General features: G+C 37.9%; 1 protein-coding gene across 1 annotated transcript in view; it reads left to right on the top strand.

The window, feature by feature from the left end:
- Positions 1 to 22,456, top strand: part of LOC139711237 (amine oxidase [flavin-containing] B-like) — a 42,375-nt gene extending 19,919 nt beyond the window's left edge. Inside the window, exons 2-17 of the mRNA XM_071623152.1 lie at positions 3,533 to 3,627; positions 4,395 to 4,532; positions 5,246 to 5,350; positions 8,409 to 8,604; positions 9,354 to 9,391; positions 10,069 to 10,132; positions 11,503 to 11,591; positions 12,944 to 13,027; positions 13,812 to 13,887; positions 15,632 to 15,719; positions 16,097 to 16,150; positions 16,827 to 16,884; positions 17,707 to 17,804; positions 18,327 to 18,438; positions 19,175 to 19,237; positions 19,870 to 22,456. Of these exons, the coding sequence (XP_071479253.1) occupies positions 3,533 to 3,627; positions 4,395 to 4,532; positions 5,246 to 5,350; positions 8,409 to 8,604; positions 9,354 to 9,391; positions 10,069 to 10,132; positions 11,503 to 11,591; positions 12,944 to 13,027; positions 13,812 to 13,887; positions 15,632 to 15,719; positions 16,097 to 16,150; positions 16,827 to 16,884; positions 17,707 to 17,804; positions 18,327 to 18,438; positions 19,175 to 19,237; positions 19,870 to 20,028 (1,517 nt within the window). The 3' untranslated portion in view covers positions 20,029 to 22,456. The remainder of the gene's footprint in view (positions 1 to 3,532; positions 3,628 to 4,394; positions 4,533 to 5,245; positions 5,351 to 8,408; positions 8,605 to 9,353; positions 9,392 to 10,068; positions 10,133 to 11,502; positions 11,592 to 12,943; positions 13,028 to 13,811; positions 13,888 to 15,631; positions 15,720 to 16,096; positions 16,151 to 16,826; positions 16,885 to 17,706; positions 17,805 to 18,326; positions 18,439 to 19,174; positions 19,238 to 19,869) is intronic.
- Positions 22,457 to 22,825: the final 369 nt, after the last annotated feature.

The following is a 22,825-nucleotide window of genomic DNA, read 5'->3' as shown; positions in this document are numbered from 1 at the left end:
TTGATGACGTCATTTGAGCATGTTCCGACGCAGAAATTTCGGGTAAATTTTACTGGTAAGTTTGTTAAGACATATACTTTCAAAAAATTACAAAATTTGTTTGTTATACGATAGTTGCCAGTTGACCCCCAAATTCAGCCTCAATCCGCAGGCCTATACCACGAACTATAAGGACAATACCGAAGCAAAAGTTCCTTGGTTACTGGTTCTTGTTTTCAGTCTTTTGTTTTGTTTTTGTTTTGTTTTTGTTTTTCACTTTTTGACTACTTCATAAGCCCCTGGGTGTCACTGGTGCTCTGTGTATGGCTCACACTTTGTATCCAGTCCATCTGAAAGACACTTGAGAAGCGTGGAATGATTATTAACATTTGACACGATGTGAACTGGTTCACATGAAGAAAATATGATTACGACTTTATTGTACAAGTTCATCGAAGGGGTTCTGCTGTTGTCTGCGTATCAGAATGCCTGTAGTTGTGACCCGCCGTGTACATAAAACATGACACCACGCAATGCCAACGTATAGAAGTCGTAAAATTTTGTTTAGCACAGCAGCAAATATGACATCTTTGATATTATGAACTTGCCGCATTTCTGATCAACATATTATGTCTAATAGTCAACTTTAACGAGCAGTGCTACCAGTACCAAAGGCGTAGAATTACCAGAAAAGAGAAGAAAAACGTTTCTTTCACTCTAGACAGTATAACAAGCATGACAAGCTAGGACACGTCGTTTTGTTTTGTTTCGTTGATTTTGTGGAATGACCTAAAATGAGATTACTCAATGGTCATGATACAAAACGTAACAAGGAGTGTTGAACATCTGTAAGCAGTAAAGAAAAAAAATAGCTGTTAACAACTTTGTTGTAGTTAATGACTTCTCAAATTTACTAGTCGTTAAATGTTCTTTTTATAAGGATTTGTTCCTGAGAATGAACAAAGGCAAAATCTGAAATGATTCTTACATTCAATGCTTCGGGTCCGTGTCAATAGAAGGACTCACAGACATCCAATGCTTGTAGCCTTTGGGTGTGTCATAATAGCTTCTCACAAACTAAATTGATAAAGTCATTGCCAAATATAGAACTGTGCTTTGAGCAAATAAAGAACATGAAAGCAGAATCACGACACAGACGGCTGCAAAACTGTCCATAATTTTACCCATCGTTTGCAAGAGTTCTAACCTAAAATAAGGTAGCTGGAAGAGGCACACTGAAAATTGTTCATAAAAAAATCCGCTTTAAAATTATAATCTATGTCACCCTCTAGTTTAATGTAGCAATATTTTATCATGTCTAAAAAATGCATAAATTCTATTTATTCTTTCGACATAATAAAATTTTAGAACACAAGCAAACACCAATCATACTATTTTTGTCTTTGTCATCCACGAGAACTGTGGAAGGCAACTACAAGACAAGGAGACTTCTTTTTATCACACCAGTTTTCTTGGCCCCATTGCTAGAAACTCGACTTGCGATTGAACACGCACCTTTTCATCGAACACATGTATCGCCCGCAAATTGCGTTTGATCTTTGCGTTTCTTTGCCGAAAGAGACTTGCGTTCGATTTTTGAGTTGGGTTGAAATGCAATGTTTCTAGCAAAGGGGCGCAGGAATGTCTTATATCACACATCTGAATGTCGTATTTCACCCATGCACTCCTTAAAAGAAAACATGAGAAAGGAAAAGGCCTCTCGCTAAACGTTTCCTTTCCGGCGTACTGTTAACCTTTCTACCCACCAGTTCAAGATTTAATTCTCTTTCTCCATTGCTGTCTCTGTCTGCCTCTCTCTCTCTCTCTCTCTCTCTCTCTCTCTCTCTCTCTCTGTCTCGCTGCGAAAACTTCAATGTTTAGGTTATAATCATGGCACTCCGTCCAACAAGGTATCCCCAAATTGAACGTACAGTATGCACCATGAAAAAAAAAATTATTCCTGATATATGTTGAGAGAGAAAAAATGCATATCTGTAGCCCTACATCTAAACACAAATAGATAAATGCATTAAGCAATATAGCTTTATATGTATATATATACAGTATATATATACATATACATATATGTATACATATACATATATATATACACGTGTATATGTATATATATATATATATATATATATATATATATATATATATATATATATATATATATAATTATCATAAAACAGTAGAGAATTCAATAGGCTGGAAAGTGTTGTTTAATAGTGACTTAGCTGAACAATCTGTTTCAGTCGAAGCCTCGACAGGAACATATGCTCCTATTTTGTAGTTGAACACTTTCAGCTATTGCCGTTCGCACTTTACCTGCTCTACATAATTGACTATAGAGTTTAAAAAGGGGGGGTACAAGAGAGAAACGTACGAGTGTATTGTGAATGTGATCTATGTACGAATACATTAACATTTCAATGGCAGCGGCCATGGTTATCCTGTACCATGTCGTAGCCTGTTAAGCTATTCTATTCTAGCCACACTCGCGGTGTCCAGTATGCAAGCTTGTTTGAAATCAGGATGTTGTCAATGCACCAGGACTGACTGGCTGGGAATATAAACCTTTCCTCCCATCATATCTCGTCTAGAATAACGCCATGGGCGAAAACATGAAGACAGAGGTTAACATGGGGTCACATAATGCCAGTTCTCGATCGGGCAGGACTCAATTCAATGCTTGGCAAACAGATACATCATTCTGAGATAGACGTTTATACGAGGTGACAGAGGTTAGCACAGTCGAAACCTTTGGGGCAAGAGCGAGATTATATTTAGCAGGCACGAGAATGCAAGCCAAAGGTTTGCAAGCAGGTTTCCAATAACTCATGATACTATATTTGGACTCACCTCTACAACATTTCTCATCACACAAGTGTATAATATCACTTTTTTTGGCGCTATGTCTCAACAGCGTGCATGCAGGCGTGTTACTATTCAAATACATCTTCTCTGTCATATTCTAGACAAAGTAAGTAGACTATGTCACGCAGAATTCAGCTGTGTTTTCTCCCCCTCCCCTCCCCTCCCCTCCCCTCCCCTCCCCTCCCCTCCCCTCTCCCCTCCCCTCCCCTCCCCTCGCCATCCCCCTCTCCATCTCTATTGATAAAGAAACATCAAACTCATTGAATCGATATCTTGAAAGAGTGAACATAAGCCGCTGCGACTTTCATTTTGAATTAAATTCTTTATAGGACGATAGAAAACAAACTTAGGCCGCAAACCTTGCATCACAACTACTGTATATGCAATGCCCGTGACGGGGAGCTAGTTTTCGAAATAACAGTTGGTAGAACATAAAGAACTTTCATTCACTCTCATTCTTTCTCTCTTCTGCCCCCCCCCCCCTCCTCTTTCTCCCTTTCGCTCTCATTTGCCCTTCCCTTTGCTTTGCAAGTGCTAAATAGAGCAGCCCATGTTCTAGCTATCATTTCCACGTCATCAATAATCATTGTGTCATTTTCATTAGTTCATTCTCGAATGAAAAAAAAAATAAATTCCAATAAAAATAACTTTGACTTCTTGTCATATCTTCCAGGTTTATCCGCAGCTAAGCTACTTCATGATGAGGGCGTTGACGTGTTGGTCCTTGAGGCACGGAACAGAGTCGGAGGACGAACGCATACCCTCAGGGTGAGAATCTCTCATTGGAGGAGTTTGAGGGGAAAGGGAGGGGTCTATACTGTGAGGGCGGGGTCAGGGGGCGTGGCACATTGTCGTCCGGAATTACCAACCGAGCTACATCGTCAGAACATTGTCGTAGGCTTCAACAGTTCGCTTCTAAACTGGATTTCAACATACATGCTCAATCAATCGTCGTTATCATTATCTGTACGACCCGAGACACGTTATGCTGATAAAGTTGGTTTTTGTTAAACCGAGAAAACTGCACTATAAGGATTAATATTTAGATGATTGATTGTATGTTGTGAGGTATTCATATCTGCTATCTTCATTTTACCTTCTGGATTGTGTTTTGGCTTTTTATTTCTCTTGGCGGGCTGTCTCCCACTGTGTTAAGGCAGGTTGTGTTTCAATTCAGCAAAACACATCATATCTGAATTATCTAATTGCCTAAACTGATAAAATCAGAATATTAATGTTACATGAATTTATGATGCTCTCCAGAAAACAAGTCCCATTATGTATTGACATCGCTTCACCCCCCGAACTTGGTTCCAGAACATTCTACCACTCATGTTAAGATGGTAGGGACCATCGACACTGAACTTTAGATATTTTTATCTGTCTTTATTATAAGCTTTTATTGGCAAATGTTCGTGATATACCCAGTAATGTATCTTATATACGGAAGCTCACCAATGTTTGTTCTCCTTTTACCATGGATATATCATCGACCAACTTGGTTGTTCATAAACGTTTCGCCTTCCAATCTTCAGAATGACAATATAAAATATGTCGACATCGGTGGATCCTACATCGGGCCTACGCAGAACCGCGTCATCCGAATGGCCAACGAGCTCGGCATCAAGAACTACCGAGTTTTCGATGAGGACGCGGCCATTGCCTCTCTCCACGTAGGTTTAATAATACTGGAAGTTACTCGACCACTTGTTTTACTGTGCATTACTGAATGAACCATAAAAGCGTATGAATTAAATGTGTTCGGTTGGACTAACTTGTGAAAATCACGGAGAGAACAGTTTCGTGACTCTTCCGAGTAACTTCTTTACAGCATAATACAAGTCTAATACCTGGATGAATCAAAATCTACATCGATATATTGAATGAACAATGCTACATTTTCTTTCAAAGAATTTTTTATTCTCTTCGCGGAAACATGATAGTGTATATCTAAAGCCATGGCTGTTGTTATGTTCGTAATGAGAATGACTGAAAAATAAATGGGGCTTAAAATAAGATTGACTCTTGCTTCAGTTTGGCAATTCTTTATCGCCCCAACGTAAGACAGTAGCAGTCTTTAACACTTGTTCAAAGAGTGAATCTAAGTAATAGATTTCTTGATCATCAATCTACGTATATTGTTTGCATTAGCTCGATAATGTTATCAATAACAGCATCAACAGAAAGAATTAATGTAACTGTCCTTTGAGATCCTGCACCTTCGAGTTTATTATGTGCCGGATTTAGTGGAATGACTAGGAATAGGTAGATCCTTAGGTCATTAATCGATTTAGATATAAGACATACTATTCTTTATTGTGTGTATAATTATTATAAAGAACTGTCAAAAAATGCGATACTTACTTTTCGTTCACATGTCGAACAGGGCCGGACCAAAAGGTATGACGGTGTAGTGCCGAATTCCTGGAATCCACTCGTCAACATGGACATCGTCAATTTCTGGAGGCTGGTAGACAAGTTGGGGAAAGAGGTAATATTGATGTGATTGAAAAGGGGTTATCCCACGAGACTGACACCCACGAGTCATACAGCCCACGAGTTCGACATTGAAAAAAAAAAGGTCCGTGAGTAATAGAGCCCACGAGTCATACAGCCCGAGAGTATATAGCCCATCAGTTCGACACTGGGCAAATAAGACCCATGAGTTCCACAGAAGGTAAAAACAGCCAACGAGTTCGACAGATACAACGGGTGCTGTTCGTTATTCCGAAGGTTCGTTATTCCGAAGGTTTGTTAATCCGAAACACACAAATTCCCTATACCTAGAGGTTCGTTAATCCGAAAATGAAAAAGGGTCCGTTAATCCGAACATTTGTGGCGTTATTCCGAAGGTTCGTTAAAACGAAGGTTCGTTTATCCGAAAATGAAATAGGGTTCGCTATTCCGAAGGCTCGTTTATCCGAAAATGAAATAGAGTTCGTTATTCCGAAGGTTCGTTAATCCGAAAATGAAATAGGGTTCGTTATTCCGAAGGTTCGTTGATCCGAAGTGATATAGGGTCCGCAACGAACCTTCGGAACAACGAGCTTTGTTTCATTTTCGGATTAACGAACCTTCGGAATAACGAACCTTATATCATTTTCGGAATAATGGACCTTCGGAATAACAAACCTCATCATATTTTCGGATTAACGAACCTTCGGAATAACGGATCTTCGGAATAACGGATCTTCGGAATAACGAACCTTCGGAATAACGACCCTTCGGAGCAAAGAACATTCGGAATAACGAACCTTCGGAATAACGACCCTTCGGAGCAAAGAACCTTGGAATAACGAACCTTCGGAATAACGAGCTGCAACTGATACAACATGGAGCTTAATGTGTAGGTTTCGTGGGCCTTGTTTGCTTAGTGTCGAACTCATGGGCTGTATGACTCGGGGGCTGTATGACTCGTGGGCTGTATGACTCGTGGTTGTCGGTTCTCGTGAAGTGCACCCATTGAAAATACGCTAGATTTTATCAAACTTAAGTTGGATGAAACTGAAACTAAGCTAAATTTTATCGAACTTTTGAAGTTGGACAAAATTGAAATAGGCTAAGCTGAATGTTATCAAAATGATGTTGGATGCCATTTGTGTTTTGAATATTCAATCCTTTTTTACTTAAAGGAGACCTCCGGGTGATTCTCAGATTTTTACATTAAATATTTTGTACAACTATAAATCAGTTATACTTACGACAGAGTTTCAGAATTTGTGATAATTGGGATGAAGAATAAGAATATTTTCAAAGAATAGAACAAATTGCAATGAACAAGGATGATGACATGGCAGGGTCACCATGAGAATGCATGAGTTGGGGCTCAAGGAAGCAGAACAAAAGAAGAAGGCATGCGTAGATTATAGACAGGTGAACTCGCAAGCAAGCGGTATTGTAATTGAATTACACTGCTATCATTTCTGAAATATATGAGCCTTCTATGTCATCATCCTTGTTCAGTGTAATTTGTTTAAGGTTTTTCAAAGTATTGTTTCTCTGCTCAAGAACCACAATAAATTCCTCAAATCTATACAGGGAGTTGTCGATTTATGTACTACATGGTGTGAAATTATGAAAATCGTCTGGAAAGTCCCTTTAATTTTTCAGTGAATAAAGTTTGTTATTAATCTCATCAACATGTCATTCTACTCTCCATTCTGTAGAATAATAAGAGGACGTATATAACAGTATTTGGTGAGGGTTTTTTTTTTTTTTTTTTTGCTCTTCAGAAGAATTATGATAACGATCCTAAGAAATTTCAAGATGCGTTGCAAAATGATAAACAGTGACAAGACATCTTCATGAAATATCAATATCGTGACCATGAAAAAAGACACCCTCTCAAATATTCACAGTTCCAAATAGTAATGTAACAATGAAAACGCTTTTTGCCATGTGGTAACCAACCGACTTGTTTTAGACGTCGACTAATCATTCATGTCTACCTAAAGAATACTGCTGTGTAGCTACAGGTAAGTTTGACTAACATTATCTAAAGTGACATGCTAATCTTAATGTGCCGTAACCTGCCACGTTGATATTGAATTCGCCATTTCAAGGCAATTGCGTTTGATGACACCTTGTAGGAGACTTTTTCTCGTAAACGCCAATCAAATATCAATCAGTCTTTTCGTGGTCTCTTTCTGAGCTGGCCCATGGCGCTTGGAAAGGTTAAAAGAATTAAGAATAATCGTGATAATTGCAAGAGAAGTTTGTACAAAAACGGGAAGGTGAATACTTGCTTCATTGCCTTAGTTTGTTCATTTGGGGACGGCATTTGCGGGCAGAACATGTAGCTTTTGCCTACTCTCCCTCCTCCTGCTTGTCCTCGTTTTACTCCCATTCTCTCCGTCTTCTTATTCTCATGCTAGTTTCTCCTCTTTTCTCATTTTGATGATGTTTTAGCCTTCCTATTCTTCTACTTACCCTTCTGATCCTCCCGCCGATCCCGCTTATCCATCTAACTTTCCTTTGTCTTCTCTTTTTATTCGATTTAATTGAAATTATTCGGATTTTTTTTTTTGCATTGAATATATATTACAAATGAAATACAGTCATTTCTTTTTCCAACACAATAAGGCATACGGTTGTACATTCGGTATATCCGAACATAATTGAAATTTACACGTGCAGTGTAGCAATGAACTGTTAACAAATTAAAGTAAATAAACAGAAAACACGTACGTCGATTGGGAGCTAGTCAGGATAGTGAAACAGATGGTCTGCTATGAATTAGGGTACATGTATCATGTGTATTGTGGGACGCATATGCAGAAAGCTGTTGTCGAGTAAGCAAATAGCTTGAAGATGCGACAGCCTTGTGAAAAAAAAAACCAGGGTAAACCATACATAATGTGTAATTATCGAAGACAAAATGAAACATCATCATCATTTTCCCCATACATGACATATCCTCAGGCCTCTTCTGTGGTTCTATAAATTAGAAAAAAAAAGAACAACAGTAATGACTTCATCATGCACTTAGAAGATTATTGTTGTTCTCTATTGTTTCCTCATCCATTATTTCTTTGTGTGTGTGTACATAGATACCTCTCGGCGCTCCTTGGAACTGCCCTAAAGCCCTTGAGTGGGATCACATGTCAGTGTCGGAATGGTTGGACAAAGTCTGCTGGTTCTCCTACACCAGGACCGTGGCCGCGGTCTTTGCCAGGCTCATCTTCGCCACTGAGGTCGAGAACATGTCCCTCCTCTATTTCCTCTGGTACATCAGGGGTGGTGGAGGTAAGGTCGTATCAGGGACACTTCAGCTCGAACTCAAAACTGCTCCCAAAACCTCCTTAGGCCGCTGATGACACTTTATTGGTACACGAGAAGGACGCAGTTATTTTTTTTTCACCTTATTGACTGTTCTTTACCATTCAATAAAAGATAGTATCTGAAAAAATAACATGAAATACTTTTTGTCCTCTTCAAGTTCACGCTGTGTCCTTTGTCAAGGTTACTGTATTTAAGACTGACAGCTGTTAAAGTATGGTAAGGGTGGTACTAATAGTTATAGAAGGAAAAAAAGACACTATAGTTTAATCGTCCCGTATTACCAGTATGTATGATAACGATTATAGAAGTCGCAGTCTTATAGTTATGGAAATTTCTGTAATTTTCTGTAATATAGTATGTGGCGGTATTAGTAGCAACAATACTAGTATCAGGAGAAGAGTAGTTACGATTTCATCAGTAAAAATACAGCAGTAGTTTTAGAAGTAGTGGTGGTAATAATGAAGCTGCACACCATAGCGGTAGTAGTGTCAGTTTGAGAAGATGGCGTAAGAGAATAATGTTATGGGCAAATCACAAGCCTGTATGGATGACTCCGTCAGTTGAATGGACCGTAGTGCTTCTAGAGAGGTGGCTTGGTCGTTCAACATAGCTTTTTGAGCACAGTGATGTGTTTTGCATTGTTTGCTTTAAGACATGATGATTTGTCACTGTTTATAATCCGATGACACGTTTATGCCCTTGCTCTCTTTCAGGAATCAGCCGAATGTTGGCGACCGACAACGGAGGCCAGGTACGTACTCTCCCTTATAGTGAATTCCACCTCGGTCGTTTGTCGTTCCAATACTACATGTAGATTGTTTACAGTGTAAGGCTATTTTCAGCTAGAGGCGAGTCTTCTGCCCGATCAAAAATGCGTTCACCGATGTTTCTCTCACCGTTTGGGAATAGCGCGCATTCTTCCCCATAAGAGTTATTGCAGGCTGCTACCGATCTTTAGCCGATATTCTGTCACATTTGATTAGAGTGTAGAAATGTTAACTAAATCTTACTGTCGGTTATCACTCGCTTCTCGTCTAGTCATGTTTCAAGCCAATGTTTGTTCTTTTTTTTTAGAACTTATATCTCATTCAGCAATACTGCAATTACTTTTGTCATAAATACGGAATTCCTGGAGGCGGCGGTACGTTCATCTTGGTTGGGCCCGAGGGCCCAAGTCCTTAGGTTGGCTCATTCCAGACCCGGGCTGCCCAACCTGGTGCACCCTTACCACTCCAGTGTATGTTCTGATTTTGAAAAAAATGTAATATATTTGTGATTGAGAGCAGCCGAATAAATGATAATACAGTGTAATAATAATGATAATAATAAAATTCATCTCTTCTCTTCTGTAGTTAATGGTTCGCTTGCTTCTTTGCTGCTTGCATTGGAGAAAAAAAAAAGTTGATTTCCTCTCTTACTCCGTTACAGGAGCGCAAGATGATTGGCGGCTCCCAGCTGCTTAGCGAAGGAATGGCTCAACGGATAGGACAAGGTAAAGACATAACCGTATAATACCATGTGGTCATGACATCACAAATGCTATCATGAAATGGCTTGTCTTGCAGCATGGCGCTAAATCCTCGTGATGTAGCTCCATAGTTTCAGGTATCTTCTATCAACCGTAGTATACAGTTAAAACACTGGTGTATGGTACGATTAGAAGTTGTTAAAAGAAATATAAGCACTGGTAGAACTATCATTGCAATGTTGTTGCAATAAAGACACTTTCCATGCAATGTAGTATGCTATATAACATCAATAAAAACTACGTCAATATCCTTCGTCATGTGAGCAATCGCTCTTGAATGACGAAAAATTCAACATTTTCGCTGGAGCAACCCTGATTTCATACATACGCAATAAAAGGGGAAATCCAGTCCAAATAATCATAAGTTAGTCTGATAAGAAAGAGTAAGATATTACAAGTTCAACAGTATAAATTTGATTAAAATCGGATGAAAAATAAGGAAATTATGACATTTCGAAGTTTTGCTATTTTGGGGGGAAACAGTTCTTGAACAGTCAATATGAATATAATGCAAATGGCAAAGTGACCATGTCATTCCCTCACAACTTACCATCTAGATTGTACATAACATTTTGAAATTTCCAGTTTTTCATTCAAACGCAATCATGCCCGAGGCTCAAAACATCGTATATCTAACTGATCACTATTCTAAAGTTATTCAACCATAGGAATAAAATCATGTTTCACACTTCAATGACAGAAACATTGAATTTTCATCATTTTTTCGTATACGATCAATGGAAGATTGTGAGGGTATGACATGGTTAGCTCACTCATTTGCATATTCATGCCCACCGTACAAGAACTGTTTTGGAGAAATTATCAAAACTTGAAATTGTCATAAGTTCCTTATTTTTAATCCATGAATTTCAGTCAAATTTTTACTCTTGAACTCGTAAAATGTTACTCTTTTCTATCAGACTAACTTATATTTGGACTGGATTTCCTCTTCAATGAGGAAAAACTTGCTTTCAGTCCGATTTTCCCTTGATAAACTGCATTCACTAATTCGAAATACATCCTTTGTAATTAATCATAGTGCCCTCTTACTTCTTCGACGTATATATTAAGTTTCTATTTTTCGTATAAGATATTTCCTTTATTATCAGGCATAGATATGTATTTCTAATCCGTATTAATAAATTTAATAACCATGTGTGCATTGATCATGATGAAAGCAATTTTGACCGTGATGGAGTTATCATACTTACACTGTAATTATCATTATCATTATCACATTATTACTACAATGAAATATCATTAGTCTTATTGTTACTATACCATCAGATGTTCATATATATTGTGATTATCATAATTTTCTTATCATTATGTAGATAACGTCTTGCTTGAGCACCCTGTGAAGCGCGTGTCGCAGGCGGGTAGCACGATTACCGTGACAACGATGAACGGAGATACGTTCGAGGTGCGCCAGATCGTCGTTCTTTGTCATATCAAAACGAATTTTGTCCAATTGCAAATTCAACAAAGGGGAAAAAGCAGTGCATCCTGAGAATGGTTTTCCTTCTAGGAACTATTTTGCGACCACACACCCTGTACAGGCGGCCATCTATTGTCCAGAATCATGAACACTGTTCTGTAGCGTTAAGTCATTGGGGGTATGGGTATTCTTTATGTAATTGTGGTTGTCAATGAATTGTAGAGACAATTTCTTAAGGTAACCATGAAAAAAAAAATGATGTGATGTTCTCATACTAATAGTGCTCTATTACACGTCTGGGTGTATAGTTGTACTTAAGTCGAAATCAAACTGTCATCGCAATGATCAAGACTGGGCTATTTTGGAGGTTTTGAGGACGGGGGGGGGGGGGGGAGGGGGGCATGATGTCCCCGCCCCTTAAGATCTCGGCCATGGAATGTCCGATTGTCGCCAAATTCGGCATGTATCTACTTTATGACTTGCCCTACAAGAACGCATACTTAATTTTACAAAAAAATACCATAATTTTCTGATGTATGCTAATCAATTATGTAAATATGATAATTTTATGGATTTTTTTAGCATTTTTGCTCCAATTATGGTTGTCTAGTGATCCATTAATTGTGAAATATGTGAAAGGAAGTTGTATAAAGTGTATTTGTGCGAAAACTAATCGCCTAAGACATGGCTCGACACTAACTTTTTTGTTTGGTGGCCCGATGGGGCCACCAAAATCCTAAATTTCAAATTTTTGGTGGCCCGAGAGAAAAATTTGGTGTCCCGAAAAAAGAAACAATAAAAAACATTAAAAGTCCTTTTTTTTAATGAATCAAATATCAAAGTTTTATTAATAGTAAGAATTAGAAGTTGGACATATCTACTCATAAATAAACTTCAACAAACTTGCAACACTCACTCTCGGGCACTCATTCAGTCCTTTTCATCCATCCTTTAAACAAATTTAACTGCTAATTTCCGGCGCAAAAAGTTTTGAATTTATTGACATACTTTTCAAAAAATTTTGGTGGCCCGAGGCGGGCCACCAAATTTGCCTTTTTTTTGAAATTTGGTGGCCCGACTTTCATTTTTGGTGGCCCCGGGCCACCGGGCCACCGTTAGTGTCGAGCCCTGCCTAGGATCAATGATAATAAGTGGAAATATTGTAGTTATAGTTTGTGTGGTTTTATTTTTTCGTCCGTTATAGAATTCATGTATTCTGGGTTTTTCTGCCTTTTTGTTTGTCATGTTTGTAGTTAAAGCATAATCAATCACAGCAGCGATGGAGACCCTGATTCCCCCCCCCCCCCCATATGTTTCTTTCATTTTCGTCAACACAGGCATCTCACGTTATCAGCGCCGTTCCGATGGCTCTCCTCGGGAAGATTTCCTTTGATCCACCCCTTTCCCCTCTCAAGAACCAGGTTTGTATTGGTTCAGCGACTATAGGAAAGTAGTATGATGCTAGAAATATCATTTAGCAACGGTGAAAAGTCAATCATGTAAATATCAATAGATTGGGAGAAAACGGCGTTAATCGGATTCTGTTGTATAAGGGCGTCAAAATGACCTTTTTAGAATCAGAAGAACGTTCTCAAGCCGAGCTGCCAAAATGAAGTAATTGATTCATACACTTTTCTTCAAAACTCTGTTTTACATGATTCTAGAAAATGCGTTGAATATTGTTTTACTCTAAATGCTTTCATAAGGTGGTAAGTGTTAGAAAAATTGTAGCAATGTTGAGTAGCAAATTTTTGTGGCTGTCAGTAAATATCGTAGGCCAATCACACAGTCATGACTATTCTGCCTTAGCAAAAATATAATGAAACATTTCTGATTGTAGTAAGTTTAAAGAATCAAAATACACGTCTTGTGAATTTCAGGTTGTTAGGAATAATAGTTCATTCTGCTCATAGCCTATTAACGTAACCTCAAAAGTCCATTTCAAAATCCACGGGAACTTCAGAATCTCTCAGGGAACTCATTAACGTCGTGACCATGCTCGTCTATCGATGGATCCTGCATACCATTGTCCATAAGGACATGCAAATGATTATGGCGTTTTGAAGTCGTTATTGTTGTTGTCATGTTATACAAAATCAGTTCATAAGTCTAGCAGGTTCACTCTTACAAATACATTTGTACAGAGGGAAGACAAGTGATAAAAACCCTTCACAATATTTATATTTTATTCTTTGTTCGTTTCAGTTGTGCCAGAGAATCCCGATGGGGTCTTGTATCAAATCAATGATCTACTACGACAGACCTTTCTGGCGTGACTTGAGTAAGTCACATCACAGCTGTGACAAGTGCTTTTATAGGTCCCGCTCACACTTGCACGAAGACTGGTCGCCGATATTTAGCGACCAAAAGGCACAGGCGACCATCGCCTAGCAATCGGTGACCAAAATGTCCCAACTTTTTGAAGGGCAACTAGTATACTATCTGTTACTGACCGGTTGCCGAGAACCTTGTGGATGCTTTGCAATGAACAGGAAACTCAACAAGTCTGCGACTGCTGCCAGAAAGGGTGGCACTTGTCGGCAACTGTTTGGCGAATCACACTTACTACGAAATGTCTTTACGGAATTAGTAAGAAAAATCAAGTCCCAGAATTATTGTCGTCTATGGTGCAAAATTAACCTAAAACAAACATATTTTTAGCGCTATTGTTAAAGAAAAACACAAGAAATGTGCTCCTTTGCGGTTAAAGGCAGATGCACTTAATATGCCCCTTTCATTTACCATTAGAAGGTCATCTAATACTAAAAATGGGGGGAAAGTCAGCGTTCCGATGAGTCCAATGAGAAAATCTCTAGCCTACCAGGACTGCACGGTTATCGGTCCCGAACGCTTACAACTAGCTGTATTCGCTGACTTATGAAATAGAAATTAAAAGAAAGTCTGACAACCAACTGCCGACAACTTATTTCAGAGTTCGGAGAATGTAGTTGGCGACCAGTCTTCATGTATGTGTGATCTATGCAACACATTATGAATTATTGTGTACGTATTTGAGGGTGTTTTGTGTGTGTACTTCCAATATACATTATTTCTCTCGTTTCACGTTCGATCCTATTAGATTTGATTGACGAGTGTCTGAAATACGTACGCTCGTATTTCTCTCTACCGTATGGTAAAGATGGCAATTATCGTATAATCGAGACCGAGTTTTTGTTTTTACACTGACCGTCGTAAAATAATCGGAAAGATTATGAGTTTTGTGAGAATACTTAAGTAATCACAAAGTGTTTGATTTAAAAAGGAAAACCCAAAGGGTTAATTTCCAGCAGATAATTTGTAGTACAAGATTTGCTTTTCAGGAAATTAACAAGGTGAATACTAGTACTATCTACTTTGAGTAATATTTAACAGGTGGTGTAATGTACAAGGTGAGTAATATCCACGTGCAACATGTAAATTTCCATAATTCAAAGGTCAACAGTGAGCACTGTGAATACTTGACGAGATAAATAATGTAGAGTGGTACAAAGGTTCAGCCTCCTCATCGTTCGACGTATAGAAGATGACTGCTCATTCATTTCAAGCACATTATGCTGTATTTAAACTTCTGCCCGTGTAGTGAAATCTGTGGCTGGGTTCTCCCACACAAAGTTTCAAGGAGTTTAGGGATATGCTGTTGTCATGGCAGCAATGTTACCTGACAGTTGATTATTTGTTTTTAGCCTGCTTCCATGGAAACAGCTAATGTAATTCAGTGTAATCATTGCATCCTCCAGTTAGAGAGATAATAATGTGCAGTAGCCATACTCATTATTTTGCTTATTTACCTTCACAACACAACAGGCGCAATAGTGCAACACAACAGTCTAAAAGTTGTAATACCCTGATGGGGTCATTAAAACAAAAAAAAAATCTAATAGCTCTACATTTTTTCAAACATTACTGACGAACCAAAATCATTTTTATTACGCTGTCAGCGTAAATAGAAGTCTTAAAATTTAAGACACACAAAAGTCTTGATTTTATTTTTAATTCTTCTATTTACTTATATTTCATTTAACTAGAGTGCTCTGGGTTTGTCCTGACGGATGACATCGTTTCAGCTTCCATTGATGACACCAAGCCAGACGGATCTCTACCTTGCCTCGTCGGGTGAGTTGTGGGGACATGGACCCCTCAGGTACTGTGAAGCTGAATGCCTTTATTTTTTAGGAGGGTAGGGGTGATGTTGACTTCAGTCTATGAAGCAGATTAAGCAAATATAAAATCGAAAATTTAATCAGCTTCGAACATACGGTTAAAAAACTTGGCATTTACAAATATCTTACATACTCGCGAAGGAAAGAAATTTGCCTAAGTCGCATATGCAAGCTAAAATTATTAATAATATTGACATTACCCCACAAGTCTCCACGACCTTCATCAAATTCATCTTAAAAAAAAAAATGTGATATGAAACGATATTCATTGAATACAAAGATAACTAGTTACATATCATCCCCCGACTTGTACACTTTGTTTCATCGCAGATTCATCAATGGAGTCTTCGCAAGGAAATTTGCTACTTTGAGTGAAGAAGAAAGGTAACCTAAAAATAATGGAAGGTTTTCTGGGTTTTTTTTTTCCTCTCTCTTTTTTGTCTTCTTTTCGGTATTGTTATTATCATTTTGTACGTACATTCAAGCTATTTTCTGCAGATACCAGTTCATTATTTAGTTCAATTCGATCCACTGTAGTTGTTTATGTGCACGTGTATTGTGGCGTCTATCTTTTTGTATACACAAAATTACTATTCATCATCTTCACTGTGAGATTTCTCGTTCTATCTGACGTGTTATACTAGTCCGTCCATATTTCGAATTTTTAAAGAGGCGCAGGTTTGTATTATCATGCCATCAAGAGTGATGTTAAATTCCACATAAGAATTATCCATCTAATCCGATAAAAAAGGTACATTATGGTAACAATGCTCTTCATCTGGATACTTAGGCCTATTTTTCATGAAGTTTCTGTCTTAATCTATTTCTGAAATGAGTGTTCTAGCCCGAGAACGTTCATGTTTAATTCCAGTTAAGTTATTTTTTAAGTAGAAGACGAACCTAATACCACATGAAAATAAATCTATTTATGTAGATGTATGCACTTACGTATACACACACACATACATGTATATACTACACATACATACATACATACATACATACATGTGTAACATACACTTTGTACATACTTACATTACATACATATCTTGTCATCCAGGAAGATGAAGGTTGCTAGATGCTACGCCAAGGCCTTCGGAACAAACGAAGCACTAAAGGTAAAGCCCCTTTCATGCTCCTAGGATGTGTGTGTGTGCGTGGGGGGGGGGGGGGGGGGGTGTTACTAGTTCTTTCTACAAGTTATTCAGATGAAACCAAGATTTATTATTTTTGTTGTTGTTGTTGTTGTTGTTGTTGTTGTTGTTGTTTTGTTTACAACGACGCGTAAAACAACGAAACCGATGAAAGCAGACTTTTGGCGTTCAATCGGAGGTCCCAAGCACGAGTCCCGTCAAGCGACTACTTCCGAAATAAACAGGGTGATATTTACCCGCCATAAAAATGATTACCTGCCAACGCTAAGGTAATGGTAATGGCGGGGTCTTGTGGTAGTGGCAGTACCAGTACATGTATGGCAGCTACCCTAGATTAAGAAGACCATAATGATCATATCATCACAATTCGTTATTATTACTTTACCATTACTAATGTATAAAATGGGCTTTAGAATTTCTGCAATCTGATTGGTCAATTAACATGCATTGGTTTTTAATGACCCACACTAAGTCATGGCTCAAACCTTATTGGTGGCCCGGACGCATGATGGGGAAAAAGGTCGAATTTCATGAATTTTCGGGCCCATTCTATTATCTTTTAAAAAAAAAACGAATCATACAGGCCCATTTCGTGGATCGCTGAGAATTGGATATTCTCGTTTAACTTTGGAACAGTCTAAAACCAACTTGCTGAGCTCGTGGGTTTAATGGTTCAAAAATTAAACTCCGCGTCCAATTCCCACCGCTCCACTCTGTCTTGTGCGTCATTTGTATAGTAATGTATGACAATCAGTGGAGTTAGTTGCTTCGTCTTTCATCTTCCAGCCGACCGATTACGTGGAGAAGAACTGGATGGAGGAGGAGTATAGCGGTGGTTGCTATATGGGAGCCACGCCCCCTGGTGTTCTCACCTCCTACGGCAAGTAAGTGTTCCCTTCTGTGTCTCAAATAAGCGGAGGTGAGCTCCAATATTAGAGCGACTACTTAAAACCAATGTATGCAACCTTTCTTTCATCTCCATTTTTTTTTTTTTGTACACATGGCGTTCTTCTACGCAGTTTACGTGAAACTGTTAGGCCCGAATTCACGAAGGTGGTACACTTGAAACCATGGTTTAAACCATGGACAAAGGCCGTAGTTTTGTATGGGGCGCCAAGTGTCGCATGGCCTATTTCGTTTCGAAATCAGTCATTTCGTTGACCATTTCGTTAACGAGATGATCTTTTCGTCGACGAAATGATAACACTTCGTCGACGAAATGAAAAATAACTGATTTCGTAACGAAATAGGCCGTGCGACACTTGGCGCCCCATACAAAAGTATGGTCTTTGTCCATGGTTTAAACCATGGTTTCAATAAATGTATTGTACCACCTTTGTGAATTCGGGCCGACGAGTTGTTATATTATGAGCCTTTAACTAGGCATGTGGTATCTGTCTACCTAGGGTGCTGAGGGAGCCAGCCGGCCGGGTCTTCTTCGCAGGAACCGAGACAGCCACCTGGTGGTCTGGCTACATGGAGGGCGCAATCCAGGCAGGCGAGAGGGCCGCTCGAGAGGTAGGAGCATTACAGGGATGGTGCAGCCTCGGTTTAGATGTTTTCATCGTTTTTTATTGTGATTTTTTGTAGATAATTAGAAATCTCTTATGAAATGTGAAAGGGCAAGCAATTCTAAGGGGAACTCAAAGTTTATTTGATGAAAATTGAAATGGCTGAAATGGCTGAGATAGCCAAAACAAGAGCGATCCTAATAAAAGGTGGGACCCACCTTTTATTAAGACTGTTTTGTTTTACTTTGTTTCTAGATATCTCAGCCATAATTATCAAAACCGATTTCCATTACATAAATTTTGAATTCCTCTTAGAACTATGCTCTTTAACATTCTATAAAATGGTTTCTAGGTATATAGCAAAAAGTTAAAACCTGAATCCTCACCTCAACCACTACTATACAGTCCCCTTAAAATGGTTATACAAATGATTAAATAGTATCTTAAAACTTTGTTGGTAAATTATAGACAGGAAAAATATTGAGATACATGTCCTATAAGTGGAGGTGGTTTCGGATTTTGGTACTCTGTTTCTCGTGAAAGAGAGAGGGGAGGGCGTGGAGAAAGTGTTGGACGAAGATTAATCGCGCTAGAATATCTATTTTTACATTAATAACATCGGAACGTTGTGCAATAATGTTAACTTTTGTGTTCAGGTGCTTCCGCAGGCCACGATGTATATTTTAATAGTGTTGAGCTTTACTGAAAGTTTCTTTCTTTTCCAATATGATGGTTAACTACAGATTCTTCATGCCCAAGGTCGAATCAGAAAAGATCAGATCTGGCAGGGTGAGCCAGACAACCCCGTAAGTATAGAAGAATGAAAATCAGGACACAAGTCATGGACAAGCGTTATAGCAACTATTTAATGATTCAATCAATCGCTAAATCATCCATTTTCCTGTTAAATTCGTAATGAAAATAACAAACCGCAAATAAACTAAAGAGGGACGGAACAGAATTCAAGACCTAATAATCCATTAGTGAAAATACGACAGTCATAGATAACAAAAAAAAAATGCTAAGAGAATTTAAAACAAGTTAATATGCAGTTTTATGTTGTTGTCTTTTTTTTTCAATTACACAAAATGAGATTTGGAGTTGGTAATCGAACAATAAATGACTGATACTGATAATGCACCCATCCCATTTAATTATGATATGGATGAGTGTTATGATATTACTAATGTAAATACTAATCATACTGATGATCGTAATGATAATAGTAGTGGGGGAAGTGCATTGCAAACAGTTACAGTAATGTTAGTAATAATGACAAGAATGGTGATGAGATCTTTCATAGAAAAAAAGTAAAAGGACTTATATAAGAATGATAGCACGCGGAAGAAATAATCACAGAAAAAGCGGGAGATTTATTAATGTTTCTTTACAAAGGATATTAACCTTGTCTTTCATCGCATTTTACCTCTGTTCTCAGAACTGGCCTTATACAGACTTCAAGTCTGGTTTCTTCGAGCGCATGTCGCCCTCTGTCGGTGGCTTCCTTGGTTTCATGGGTTTCGGGGCGGTCGTTGGGGCTGCTGGAGGACTGCTGTACCTTCACAAGGACCAGCTACCCAAGCTGCTTCGCAAATAGCTTGCCCGGCTAAACCCTTGCTGAAGATCCCGTGTTATCTTCCTTGTATGTTTTATGGTCATATCATAAACACCTCATTCCTCTAGAAATCATTTATCCATGTATGCAGATTTTTACGGTTTTTTGACTCGACTCAGAAAGATCGATAAGAGCTTTACCTGAGTGTATAAGTTTTCTCACACTTCGCATTAGCGTCGTCGCTTTCAATGAGCCAGAGGAGTACTTTTTTGACTAAAGACAGCTAGAAATGGAATTTCACAACTATGTCAGTATTATACAAGACTCTGAAGTCATCATTCTAGTCTTTGTTGGGCAACTGAAAAGAAATCTTTGCCAAATAAAAATCTTATTGATTTTTCTGTATAGGCGTACTAAAAATTCAGTACCGTATACCAAAATATATATGATAAGTGCAAAATACAATATTTCACATTGTTAGAAAGATTATACCTTTGGCAAATATCCTCTATTCAGAAGAATGAGCTAGTATGAACTTTGAGGGAAGAAAAAAACACATGCAGTACTAGACGTTGATTTGAGAGGAAAACTATGAAGGCAAATTATTGCATATCCGTTCTGCTTGAACAACAGACATAACAAATAATTTGTCTCTTGCATTTCTTTTTCGCATGATCTGATGATTCCGCCCATTTTCATTGCTTTGCCAACTTATAGTTGATAATCATTTTGAAAACATTTCATCTGATTGTGTGAAGTGAATAGTTATTGTTCTTGTAACTCAGTAAATTTTCGTTTCATTTTTTCTTTCTTTGTTTTCGATCTGCTGTTTGTATATTTGTTTGTACTTCTTCTTTAGTTCTTGATTTTCCTTGTGTTGTTATTCTCATCATTATTAAAAACTTGACAATCTTGAACGAGGCAGGGAAAACAGGTTTGACTGCAGACACTTGTGTTCATTTAACTTTGAAGCTTTTAAATGATTATTTCTTCTTGTCTGTTTTGTTTATGCCTATACCTATATTTTACTCCAGCAATATGTGAGATATTGCATTCAGGAAAATCCAATTCAACTTTTAACCCGTCGCTGCGATATCGTTGTTGACTTTTTGAGGTTGTGTGTTGATGTTAAGACAATGTTAAAGTATGTTATCACAGTCTTACGCACAGAATCAGGAAATTGAATGAACGCAATCAGTTATTAAACTACCTGATCACGAAACTTTTTTAATTGCTATGGAATATTCCTATACCAGCTGTATGCGTCATTCAGGTCTTGATGATGTGAACATATAATGTTTTTGTTTTCAACTGAAGTTTCACATAAAGTGAAGTTTCTAACTTTATATGTAAAATGTGAAATTCAGTGTTCTCATCCTGTGATATCCCGTGTTGTAAACAAGGCAACGAAAGAATATTGTTGTTGTTTTTTCTTGAATGTATGATATGTAAGCTTTCTTCTTTTTTTTCTTGTAGACTAAACTTTTTTTATCAGAGATTACTTCCTCCACAAACACAAATAAGTGAATCACGAAAGTTGATTATGTACACAGACGTTACGTTTCGTGTGCTATCTTCTTTTGTAAAGATGGCAACATACGCTTCGAAACATTCTCTCTATATCGTGCGCCCATGCTATTGACAAAATCATGGCATCTAATACGAATACGGTGTTTGTTTGTAAACTTCGCTAACTGGTGCAACACTTATGGGTACCCAGTAGGGGGTATTCGTCTTACTTATCATAACTGGGGAAGTCTCTTTTATTCAACGTAGATAGTATGTGTCAAACTTCTCTAAAAGTGCAGTGAATCACATAAAACGTTGTCAGCTCACTTGACCGTTCATAGCTGTGGAATTTAAAATCCTCTTCCATTTACTTCAAAAATGAAAACGGGATTTAAGGCTGTACTGATGTGTCTATTTTAGTCAGTTCACTTCTTTAATTTCATTGATTTTACAATATTAATTTACCTAATTACGAGCATGTGTAAAAATTGAATTTCATGAGATAGTACTACCCTTAAATTTCTGAATATTGAACAAGAAAATACAATTTGATAGTAATTACTTTTTGCCGATTTCTCGCGTATTATCATCGTGTGTAGTTGTGTGAATAATATTATTATAATGTGCGTGTTTAAATGTGTTGTGCGTGTGTGTGTGTCTGTGCGCGTATGTAAGCAATCACAAAGCAAGAAGTGTGTACTGACAAAAATCTTAGTGATTTACCGAATATCGACTAGAATGAAAATGGGATCAATTATTATCTCATTTCATTTTGCTGATACTAGTTTACATCATAGAAATGTAGATAAAGATTTAAAGGAAGACTTACATGAAATTGATAGGTCTTCCTTTTAAACAGTGGAAAGGTTACGCATATTCTTCTTTCATTTATGAAATCATCGGTTGAAGTTTGTGGTTAGAGATAACCGACTGACACAATTTGCTATTTTAATGCTTAATACTCGTATTTCCATTCCGTACAAATGTGAAAGTTGAGATTTCTCCCGAAATAAAACTTTAAATGTTGAGACAATGTCTGTCCAAATTCAGAGATCTTTGAATGCAGTTGCTTTCCTGGGGGACATTGGTGTTTGTATTTTTTTTTTCAGAACTCGGACCACTTTTGAATAGAGTCAAATACGAGATCAAAAGTCTCAAAAATCAATTTAAAATATTGTTCATAAAAAAAAAAATCATATTGAATTAAACAAAATTTACACTTCGAGATCTGCATTACTTACGGGTATCGAGTCCCCACAGAACCAATGTTTCAGCTCTGGAAAGGGGAATTGGAAGAGCGCCATCGCACGTTCGCGTTTGCAACGCCAAC

This window comes from Diadema antillarum, unplaced genomic scaffold, assembly GCF_040938485.1.
Source record: "Diadema antillarum isolate AM-2024a unplaced genomic scaffold, OU_Dant_1.0 seq00001629_RagTag, whole genome shotgun sequence".
NCBI lineage: Eukaryota > Metazoa > Echinodermata > Echinoidea > Diadematoida > Diadematidae > Diadema > Diadema antillarum.
Note: the sequence above shows the minus strand (reverse complement) of the source record. Positions and strands in the feature narration are given on the sequence as shown.